The 12,083-nt window shown below is 42.7% G+C and overlaps 1 protein-coding gene across 1 annotated transcript in view; it reads right to left on the bottom strand.

The window, feature by feature from the left end:
• Nucleotides 1-11,589, bottom strand: part of col27a1a (collagen, type XXVII, alpha 1a) — a 59,364-nt gene extending 47,775 nt beyond the window's left edge. Inside the window, exons 1-3 of the mRNA XM_026298322.1 lie at nt 11,210-11,589; nt 7,071-7,141; nt 1,158-2,668 (exon numbers count right to left, since the gene is read on the bottom strand). Of these exons, the coding sequence (XP_026154107.1) occupies nt 1,158-2,668; nt 7,071-7,141; nt 11,210-11,262 (1,635 nt within the window). The 5' untranslated portion in view covers nt 11,263-11,589. The remainder of the gene's footprint in view (nt 1-1,157; nt 2,669-7,070; nt 7,142-11,209) is intronic.
• Between the last annotated feature and the right edge of the window lie 494 nt (nt 11,590-12,083).

Genomic DNA, 12,083 nt, shown 5'->3' with positions numbered 1-12,083 from the left:
GGTTAATAAGGGATCTCCTTGGGCAGTACATGGAAACACAGAAAATGGGATACACACAGATATACCCACACACACACACACACACACACACACAAGCATGCACATCCACGATAAATAATATAACTTGTTAAACATATTCTGCCCTGTATTAGGACTGCACTGAAGTCAGGACTCAAACTATGCATACCGTCAGGCTCTAACTAGACCACATCCTACAGTTTCTGTTCTGATGGTTTTGTATAGTAGGCTATTTAGGCACAGTTTGGTGTTGAAAGCATTGCTATACCTTTTGATTGATATACCTTAGCAATTATTCAGCATAACATGACAAACTAAATGTGGTAGACAGTTCCTGAGTAAATGACCTTAAAACTTCTCTAATCATCCTTCTTTCTGTGTCTTTTCCCTGATAGATTACAACACATTATATTGAGACTGCAGGTTGTTTTTCTAAATGGCAGTACTTTGGTTCACTGTAATCGCAGTCACGTCTAGTGTGGACATCAGCACAGAGGTTAAATACCCACACCTAGACGCAACAAACTCTGAAATCTCCAGTGATAGAATTACAGACTACTCCACACACAAATCTGAGTATAGTTTCTGTTTTCAGTTTTCACACAAATAAAATCATCTATGACCAGAGAGTATGATCTCAAATCAGCCAATATGCTACTGAGATTCACCCTGATGTTGAGTGTGAACTGAAATCTATAGAAAGTTTGAAAGTAGACATGCTTGCCTCAGTGTTCCTACTTCCTGTGATATACTATAGGCCTGCCCCACCTTTGTGTCTGTATTTGGAAGCTGAATGATGGTGTTTACTGACTACTTTGACCCATGACCTAGCATGTGACCTCCACTAGCCCTCTATGACAGAGGAATCTGGTGCAGAGGTGACAAGGCGTCAGACCTGACACCCACCCTGGAAGTTTCTGTGCACAGGAGAAGAACGGAGAAAGAAAATGATGGAGATACTGCCACACACCTCTGTGGCCTTACCTTACATCCATAATGTATGCAGTGGTAGCTAACTCTTAATCCAAATTAGTGCGTAAACACATATATGCAAATGTTGTAAATCTACTTAATTGCTTTTTGTCTGGCTCACACACACAAGCACTAACAAAACAACACAACAGAACAGAGGTTCTTACCAGTGGGCCTGCTGCCCCTTTTAGTCCTTTAGGTCCAGCCAACAGAGAGAACTGTGTAGGTGGCACCTCCCAGCTCTGGAAGCCATCAGTAGCAGGTGGTGTTACTGTGCTGTAGGAAGGCCTGGTAGGTTGCGGGGTAACTGGGGCCTTGGTTGTTTTAGTTTGCTTTGTTGGCTTGGTGGTCTGTTTGGAGACTGGCTTAGGGGATTTAGCTGTTGTTGCTTTGGAGATTGTTGATTTTGAGGGATACACTTTGGATACCGTTGGTTTAGATGGAACAACCTTGACAGAGTTTGTTTTGGGTTTGGACAGAGTGACTTTAGATGTTGTAACATTAGGCTTGGTAGATGTTTTCTTGACTGTGGCAGGTTGTGGTGTCTTTGGAATTGCATCTTGGTCTGATAAGGCAGAGTCAGGCTTTGTCTTGGAGAGTTTGGTGCTTGAAGTAGCTGAAATAGCAGTTTTTTTCTTGTCTATTCCTACAGTTGACTTTTTGGGGCTGTTTTGGGGAGTGGGCTTTGGGGAACTAGGTTTGGGGGCTTTCTGAAATGAAGCTTTAGAAGTGGATGGCTTTGGAGTTGGTGGTTTTGTAGGGGGTATTCTTGTCCTGAGTGGTGTTGTGACAGTTTCAGTTTTGGTCTTGGGAGGTGGGGAGGCCAAACCAAGCTGGACTGTGACTGGCATCACAGTGCCTAGCAGGGGTGTAAAACTTGTCCCAGGACTGGGCTTTATTGTTTGGGCAGGGGCTACATATCTGACAGCGGAGGCAGCTGCTGCAACACTCCTGGCAAGACTCAACGCCGTGGTCTTCCTGGACGTTTCTGGGCTACCACGTTTAGGGGTAGCAGCGGTACCTGTGATGTTTGTTTCTCGTGGTAGAATTGGCAGCAAGGGAGAAAGATTAGGCCTGTATGTGTCAGCTTCCCTGCACTGTTTCTTAATGTACCTGCAGAAGTTGTGAGCTGCCTGTGCAGAAGGCACCAAGTCAAATTGGCAGATGGCTCCTTCAAATTGTGGGGAGGCTTGCTGCTGGCTTGTCCGCCCCAACAGGAAGGAACCCTGAAGCTCTGGAGCCAGGCCTTCCTCACTGACCCACCCAAAGTCCGCATGAACACTTTGCTCTCCGCAGGAGGCATATAGAGTCACTCTCTGTCCATTAATTCCCACCGCAAGCCGGTGCCACTGACCATCATGGGGCTCATAGGGCAGTGCCACTGAGGTGTTTGGTCCTGTGTGAAGGACCAGATTTCCCGGAACAAGCTGCAGACCAAGAAGAAGCTTCTTGCGGCCTGAGATCAGGGTGAAGAGGAATGCACTGTTGACGCGGTGTGATCGTACACTCACGATCAGTGCCAAGTTGGGCCAGACGGCTGCCGGGAAGACTGAGCGCATTGGAGCCTCGATTTGCGCGCGCTGGTTGAGGATGATCCCTGATCTGAATGGAATGACCCCTGCTGGTACAGAGCGAGATGGCTCTCCCGTAAGCCCCAGCTTTTGGAGGATGTCCACATCTGGATAGAAGGGAGAAACAGGTGTTAAAAAGTTGCAAATGATTATAACAGGAAAATGACTGGAAAATATATTTTCAGATCTATATTAAGTCTAAAGACATTATCCTTCGGATTACCTGTCTTGTTTAGAGGTGATCATTCATTTCCTATTTACATGTTCTGTAACCTCAGTATACAGAAATAACATTTTCTGTCATGTACAAACTGTAAATATAGAATCAGGAACATGGTAATTCTTCTACAGGCCTAAATGCTAATGGATGGTTTCAGATTGAGAAAATACATCCCTGTTTGCACAGACACAGTTGAGCAATGGGTTTCAATTGATCACCCAGATTGATTAGATATTGTATGTGTGTGTCATCCCTAAACACTCATCACACAATTATTACCAGTCTTGCTGATGTAACACCCAGAAACATGGACATGTGAGCAACAATTACACACACACACATTTACAGTTAGGAGATATGGATGAAAGCAATCATGCTGAGGGAAACTATTTACCATCTTAAAGTGATTAAAAAGACATTCTGGACACATTGTCAGAGCTTCTTCTTGAAATAAGTGAAGCTCAGCAGAAATATTTTAGATATCTTTGCCAGTGGCGTCTGGACTGACTACACTGGCTTTTGAGCCAATTTTCCACTAACAAAATGAAACCAATCTATGTTGTGCTATTACACAGGACAGGCATAGCAGCACCATGTCCATATGTCATGTCAGACTGATCTTTCAGCCAACACAGAAAAGACATCCACAAAAAACTGACTGCAAACTGCGGCCTGGAGAGATGGGAAAAAGTAAAAATAGTTTAGGTATCTAGTGCAGCTTTAGACCAGTTGAAATGACTATGTACAGGGCCAGACAGACATAAAACTAGGCTGGTGGTGTGGGAGTGTGGAGTGACCTTGGCTGTGTGGTTCATGCTTTTTAAGTCGGTAGATGCTGCAGAGGTTCTGTGGTGGTTTTGTGTCAAAAGTCATGGTAAGCAGCCTTATGCTTCTCTCCAACAGGGCAAGCTGTGGCATCATTTTGCCTCTAGTGAAGCATAAAACAGTCTTAAGCATACGCACAACAAATGGCCTCAGCATGTTTATTGCTGTGCAGGCCTACAAATTCTTAAAGGAGCTGCTCACACCAAGATGTAAGCCCAATGTGGCCACATGTAAACAGCTCCAAGGAGTAACAAAAATCAGTCAGATTTTCCAAACCAAACCAAAGCACTGTGGTTCAAAATGTATGGTCTTTACCTAATTTTTGCTTTCCTGTCTTTGGTGAATTGGGTTTGCTCTAGGAAAGTGGTATGCTATCAGGTTATTCTTTTGGAGGTTTTGTGAATCCGATCAACCTTCAATGATTTTTGTGTGACACTGAGCATAGATTTATATATTTATATCTTTATATCTTATATCTTTATATCTTCACTCCATCAACATTTTCTTTACAGGGACTCAAAGCACCAATAACTAGCACAGTCATCCCTGAGCTCATGTGAAACATGGAGCAGTAACCGACTATTGTTCACCCTGTCCTGATGGAAACATGATGGCTGGTACAGTTAAGAGTGAGGGGGCTTGGTTACGCCAAAATACCAAGCTAGTCCTCTCTTTGTATACATCAAGAGTAAGACAATTGGATACTGTGCAAAACTAAGTATGACATGTTTGTGAATTGTGAGGCAAACATTGTCAGAGTCCTAAATTAATTAACAAATTTGAGTGCTTGTGTTATATGCTGCTGGAAATGCTTCACTGATAACAAGGCATGGTCTCTTTGTTTTAAGACCATGAGGGATTAATGAACCTAAGCACATCGGCAGCATCAGAAAGCCTCCTGCTTTCCCTTCTCCCCTCTGTCCTCCTCAGCAACAGAGTCAGTGTGGACACTGAGAACACAACCACAGTAACCACAAGTCTGTACAGCATCTCTCTGACTGGAGGCAGCACACAGTTTCCAACCTTTCATCCAACTTTGACTCTCTGTTCACTGTTTCAGTCTCAGTGGTCCCAGGACTTCTCCATTTGACCCGTGATCTAAGACTTAAGCTCATCAAGCTTTGCTGTCTATGGGCTCATTCTGACTTGTGGTTACTGGGCATTGTCTAATAGAGACGTGCACAGAAACCCTGTTTGTGAAAAGACAAAAATGTGGCCTTGCAATGTTAATGAGATGACAGAAAATGGGAAAGATGAAGGGAAAGACAAATCAGAGGTCCTAACAATTGCTGTAATGTTTTAGAAAGAGTTCATGTACAGTACATCACATGTAATGTGACTAAAAAGGCCAAATCTGTCCAGTCTAGAATCACTAAAGTATTACTAATGTTGAGTTTTAAAAGGTTTTGAATTTGATTTGATACTGTACTCACATCTAAAACAAGTTTTCAGCATTGTGGAAAGTGGTCCAAATGTGGGCATGCCTCTGAGACAGACATTTCTTTGTGGTCTGTCCATGTACTGTATAGGGCTGTAAGACTTTCCTTCCCTCAAAACATTAGGGCTTTATAAAACAGTTTGAGAGAACAAGATCTACAGGGGTATAGTGTATACTGTTCCTCTCTGTGTGGTCTGTTCTGCAGGAAAGGACAAGGGGACTTGGCAGTGAAGCAGGGGGGTGCATTACATGTACTGCATCTGCTCCTTGCATAGATCCCTGTCCTGTATTTAAATACAGTACCAATTGCACTATTACTGGGGCAACTATTAACCATGTGTTTTTAGGTATGAAATATGCTGTATGGATGTGAACACACATACATACTTGCGTTTAACACATGGCCGGATTTCATATCCCTGCTCTGTGCCAAGTCACTCAAGTAGGGCACAGAGAAAGTCCAAGGCTCTTCACTCTGAAATGTTATTCCTTGTAGAGCATCAGATCACTGATTCATTCAAACACATTTTCTTTGCTTGGTCTATGCTCACCTACTATAAACCAGTAATGAGGTTTCTTAATAAAAAACAACTATAAAAATATAGTGAAGTATAACATGCAACAAATGTTGCTGGACAGAATCAAACCAGGGACAATGCAGTGGTATAGTATACAACTTAATTACTGGGCCCAGTTTAAATTGGACTTTTTTATTATTAAATTTATGCCATTGCAGTTCTGTAATGAACCATAACAGAAAGCTTTTTCAGTTTGTGCTCCAAAAGGGCAAGCGTTTGGTCAGAACTGAGCCATCTACCTGCCAGGAGTCCTGGGAGTGATAATGTAGAAGGAGCTTTTTCCCCCATAAAATGCAGCTTGGCACTGGCCTTGTGTGCGATACCCCTTGTTCAAAGTGGTGGTGGCAGTGTGGAGAGCAGAGCTACTGCTTCAGAAATGGCACAGAAAAAGAAAGGATCAACCTCAGCTCACCAGAGGATAGATAATTCTGTCCAGTTGGTTATGAGAGCATCTCTGTGAGCAGTGCAATTCAAAGAGTCGATCCTAAAACCAGTTCAATTGTCATAAAAATAGCCCAGTTTTCCTTTTCCATTCGGTAATGGGATTTTTGGACCACTTTGTCTGAAGTGGGGTGCAGGGTAATTGTAAGATGTCTTCACCTAAGATAATAAATGTAAGCTTTTACATGGCTTATCACTGAGCTTTGACTTTATAGGACTGAATAAGAGGTTTCAGCCTTGAACCGATTAACTCAGACATTTTGTTTTGAATTTTGCATCACCATGTGTTGGGCCTATTCAACTCTGTGCCTTGTCAGTCTCAATCATTATAAGCGGAAAAGAGAAGGGGCCAGTTCACTGGACTGTGCAGCTTTCCATCAGAGGAAATCACCAAATGATACAAGAAATTGCCCAAATGATTACAAGCATCCCAAAACAGATTTTCCCTGTGGAGTATTTGCAGCATCAGGCAACAATGGTAATACAGGCTGAGCTGCAAGCTGCATGTCACTCAGTTTTGTTGGAGAGACAAAAGTGAGCAGATACTTTACTTTTTTTTTTTAGTATAAAAAGTTGATTACAGGCTGTTTACATTGATTAGACAGCAGAGGGGCTTAGAAATAATAACTACTTTGTTAAAAAGGAACTTGGGCAGTTGTTATTGTGGATTTGTCTGGAACAGTGACCCTTACCTCTTGTCTAGTCAATGTTGTAAATCAGAGAAGGGAGGCAGGAGCGTTTGGAGAGTAATTTTTCTCTGTATTGGCTAGCTTTAAATCTATGATCTGATCAGTCCCTCAATCACTCGGCTTACTCAATACGTTGTCACGACAAGACCTGGCCCAGTTCTCATAGCAGTGTGTTTATGCACTTGGGCAATGACCAAACAGTCGAAGAATATCTCAGAAATCCCCCCCGAGTTTAATACTTTTTCCACTAGTCAGTCCTTGGGAAAGAGGTGGGAAAATAATGTGACTGAAAAAAGGTGAGCCGAAGGTGAGTCTTACCTTCAGAGTGTACTTGTGTAAGTCCCAGGTAACAAGTACAGTATAAAACGGTACAGAGCAATAGGGCTCTCCTGGGGAAAAGAAGAGCGGATGTTAGAACAGGCAGCAGTCACACAGCATTGAATCATTCAAGTACTAAAAAATATTTGGTACCATTTCTTTCATAAAGCTTTTTAGAAGCTGTAACAAATGGCTTTAATACATCCTTTAAAAAATAATCAGCAAAAATGAGCTTAAAGTGTTGATCAGGTTTTTCTAAATGGGTTTTTGTGGAGGTGATCAAACAGACCTAAACGTCAAAGGCCTTTTTCGCTACCTCACAGCACTAACACTGTCCTTATTAAAGCTTGTAACAGATTATATTTATATATTTATTAGGCTTTAATAAAACCATTGGTGGGTGGCACCAGTAATGTGAAGTATGCTTTAATGAAGATAGAACTGCTATGAGTCTTAACAGGCTGCAAAAACATGACTGAGGCTAAAAAAACAAAACAAAAAACAGCTGTTTTAAATATCATAAACTATATTTATGTGTAATCACATCAATTCACTCTCACTTCACACCAAAACACGGATTAGAGTAAAACCATATGCTTTACTATTGAGCTACTGATACTAATAACAAATGGGAACAGGATTCTGCAAAATCAATCAGAGCACCTCGCTTCAAAACACACACAGCTCAAGCTAGGCTTTGTAAGGCAGAAATACTATACTAAACCTATCCATCAAACGTCCTCCCCCAAACCAACATATGTACACACACACACAGACACACACAGACACACACAGACACACACAGACACACACAGACACACACAGACACACACACACACACAAAATAAAATGTAATAGTCTATCTCGACAGCCTCACCACATCCAGGTGTGCTGCAGAGCTAAAAGGAGAATGCCTGGAAGTGTGTGCAGGGCTCAGTGGGGGGGCTGTGCTCTGGTGACAGGCAGGGGAGCCACTGTTTACCACTGGAGGTCATGCACACACACATGGTCACACACACATTGGAGGAGGAAATGTGTATAGCAGCTGTGGCTGGAGAGCCACAGGGAAGCAGGCAGATGGGGGTGTGGGCCAAGGGCTCCAAATCCATAACTATTGCATAAACATGTTTGCATTTATGTCAACAAAAACTGGAATAAAGACGTCTCTAAGAAATATGACTCCAAACAACCTATGGCTGCTCACCCCACTGGTCTGAATGATTATAATCAGGGTGTGTGTGGGGTACATATCTAATAGTATGTGTATGATAGTGTGTGTTTGTGGAGACTCCAGCTCCTGGTTGCTAATAAAGCTTGATCACAATCAACCCCTGTGGTTTTTCAGGATGTGTGTGTGTTTGTGTGAGCCAATGTGTATCTCTCAGCCATCCAGCTGGCTCCAGTCTTAGTCAGTTTCTTATCAGCTGAGGAGAGATCTGCTTTCTGAAAATGAGTCATGAATGCTGAGAATTTTTACTGCAGCAAAAATGGGTCTCATTTTGCCCCTCGGGCTGTTTACATCTGTGAAACTGGACCACATTTACTGGGAAACAGCCTTGTTTTCTTTGGCTTTTAACTTTAAAATTTCTCAGTAGCTTGTTTAGATTGTCAGGGTGCTTTTGACAGGTTAAGCTCTTTCGTCTACGGAGCATTTGAACATGGTTTGACTGAGGTGGATTTGTATGCAGTGGATATTTAAATCAGCTTGTCTGACATTTGTACACTGAGCTGTGGTTTTCATGCTGTAACAGTGAGCTATGACAATACTCCCTGAGGGAAATTGCGGCTAAGCTGACTGGACAAAATGTGCGCCAGTTTGAACAGCACCAACTCCTACGTCATCCATTAAACCAGACAGTCTAACCTATATGTTGTATTGTGATCCCCTGCAGTCACATTTCAAAGACAGGAGGGGGAAGAAAACAGCTCTGTACTGCTGATGCTATCTTTCTCCTCACTGAACCTCAGCTGATTTTAACTGTGCACATGCATCTCATTTGCTTTCAAACAGCTGAGAAGTAATCGAGGCATGGTGAGCGGACTGGCCACCAAAGCAGTTTGACCGAGCAATAAAATGCTTTAGTGAGTGAGAGAAACTGGGTGTTTGTTGAAATGTTTTCAAAATGAAATTCATGCACTCTCAGATTCAGTCTCAGATTCAGTCTCAGATTCAGTCTCAGATTCAGTCTCAGTCTTTCTCTGTTAGACTTCTTTTTGAAACCATCATTACAATAACATGATTTTGGCATCAACGTCTTTACATCTTTGTCTGAATCTTGACTGGATTACTTATGTCTGAACTCTGATTCTAACCTCTTGACTCACAAAACCACCACCGCCGCCACCACCTCCTCCCTTACACACACTCAAACAGCAGCCTGTGTACAGTCCAGCAACCAGTCAAAGGCTGAGAAAAAGCTGCTCAGGAGCCAGTTCCTTTTTTTCCACAGGTTTTACAACTACTCAGTGATTCCCTGGAAGGATTTCCCAAAGGTGATCCTGCCCCTTGAGTACACACACACACATTGGAAAATTCCTATGGATGAGCTGACACTGAGGAGGAGAGTGGTACAGGCATCTCATAAGTTTGGAAGTATACTGGCACAGCATTCCCATCATCTGCTTTCCTTCTGTCCAGTAATGTCTCATTTTTTTCTTCATGACTAATTTTCTCTTATCTAATTTCCCAATTAGTATTATGCCTAAGAGCAGATGAACATGTAAATGAGTCATGTTTTTGGTTTACTAGAGACTGAAATAATTTATACAAGTTACATGTCTGTGTGCCTATATATTACTAATATACACCGTATTAAAAATGTAACTGTATAGTTGTTTTTTCAGTCTACAAATGCCAAAATATACCGTCACATGGAATAACTGCATGTGACAAGCCAGGAGTGAGACACAAAGAGCGACATCATGTGGACATGTGCTGAATGATGCTCTGTGCAGCTGACACCGCGCAGGTACACGGTGTTTAATATACCACACCTTACACCTTCAGTGAATGATGTAATTATATTACTGTTGTATCGCGGCTGAATGATCTCTTAAGGTTTACTTTCTACAGACGTCACAATGTCAAATGAACAGGTGTGTTAAATAAAGCTCATCCCATTTAGTCAAAGGTGTTTCAGAAAAAGGATGAGGAAGTGCTAAAGTCTACCCTTCCTCTCCTTCCTCTCCTTCCTCTCCTATCTCTCCTACCCTTCCTACCTTACACTGTCTCGCCACTGGCCCGTCATCTAAACCAGATGTTCGCGACGCAATAAAACCAAACATCAAGTTAAAAACTGTGGCATGAATGAATGGATGTCTGGTGGCTACATGTCCTTCAATGAAAAAGACAACACTGCAGTCGAGTCAAAACGAAAGTCCATATATTTCAGTGTGTTTTTCACTGTGTGTGAAAACCTGCGCTGTCAACACTTACAGAACATCTGCATTTTAAATCACACTAGTTAAACTCCTGCCTCCTGTGCCACATCTTTTCTTCAGTACATTCATGACTAGTTAACAAGCCAAACGCATTGTCTTTTAATTTCTCATCCAACTTTTAAAATCCTCTTTAATGCTGGTGCATCTGGCTGTGGACCCTGAATGCAAAGTGAAAACATGGACAACATCCTAACAAAACCCAGAACAGGCTCCAGTGATGCTGATCAACGTCTCATTAAACTTTATAGCTCTGAATAATTGCCTGTTTTGTTTGCTCCATCAGATGTCAGGGTAGTAAACTCTGTATGCCAAAGTACATGGATACTAAATGTAAACTGCTTCCAACTGAACCTGGTCCTGATGTTTGCTTTTTTTTTTTTTTTTACAGTTTAATTAAAATATTCAAATAAAATTGGGGAAACAAACATTTGGACAAATTTAGCGAAGTTATGGTAAATGCCATAGTCCACTAATGCCAAATGATGACAAATGACAGCCATGGTCTGTACAGACCAACACACAGACTCGATGTCCCCGGTGGACACCTTTCCTGCATGGGCAGCTGGACCACAGCCAGCCGGCACAGCACAGGTACGCACATGGAGACATCCAGCTCCTTAGGTCCGTGCAGCGCAGATGTTCATCCTCTCATCAGAGCACACAGAAGCAATAAACAAGGAGAAAGAAAGGTTACTTACTTTGTGTCTAAATGAGAGGTTCTGCAAGCTCTCCTTCGGGTGCCTAAATTCATTTGTATTCATTTGTCCTGGCAGTCAAAACCCTGATCCGTTAATCACAGCGTGACTCCTTTGTAAGGGGCGCAGAAGACACCGGTCACCGTTTCACACATTTGACAAGCTTGAGATGAAGTTCCAGAGGGTAAAACTCATGTTGAATTGCCTGTCAAGCCCGACATAAATTCCTTCTGGCAGGCTGGTTTGACAGAGAGTTTTCCTGTGCGATTGTGTGTCGATATTCCCCTGTGTTTCATTCATTTATGCCGATCCAGATAGAGGGACGCGCAGCCGGAGAGTAAGCTGGGTTCTTTGGAGGGGGTTACGGAGTCAGGAGCGTTGGACTGGTCCCTTTCCTTTTTAAATAGGTTTTCTGTGGGTAAAGCGATGGCAAACGCACCGCATAGCCAGGTGTCAAGTTACAAACCCAGCGGTTGCATCGAGCAACTACACGCCTTCTCCATAGGAGCGGGTGGCCACACGGATCCTGCCCAGAGCCCCAGGCACCGGGGGACCCCATGAATGACCCACGGTGACATGCTGGGCAGCGCTTCACAGACGGAAAGGAGCAAGCACAAATACCAAAGGCTGCTGGAGATTCTCTCTTGTAGTTGTCCAGCTTGTTGTCCTTCAGTGTTTGAGTGCAAAATATCTATGAGCGCTATGAGTCATTCAAAGCATTTCTTTGGATTTTATATGTGAGATCCAGGAAAAGAGAGATTTTACTGTAAATGTGTCTCATCAGCCCCTGGAGTGAAAATGTTGAAACACTATGAGGGGAGTTTTAGTATAGATGGGAGTAACCCCCCCCCCAACGCAGGGATTACACATAATGTTT

The sequence above is a fragment of the Mastacembelus armatus genome, chromosome 12 (genome assembly GCF_900324485.2).
Source record: "Mastacembelus armatus chromosome 12, fMasArm1.2, whole genome shotgun sequence".
Classification (NCBI taxonomy): domain Eukaryota; kingdom Metazoa; phylum Chordata; class Actinopteri; order Synbranchiformes; family Mastacembelidae; genus Mastacembelus; species Mastacembelus armatus.
The sequence above is the reverse complement of the archived record's forward strand: the minus strand, read 5'-3'. Positions and strand labels throughout refer to the sequence as shown.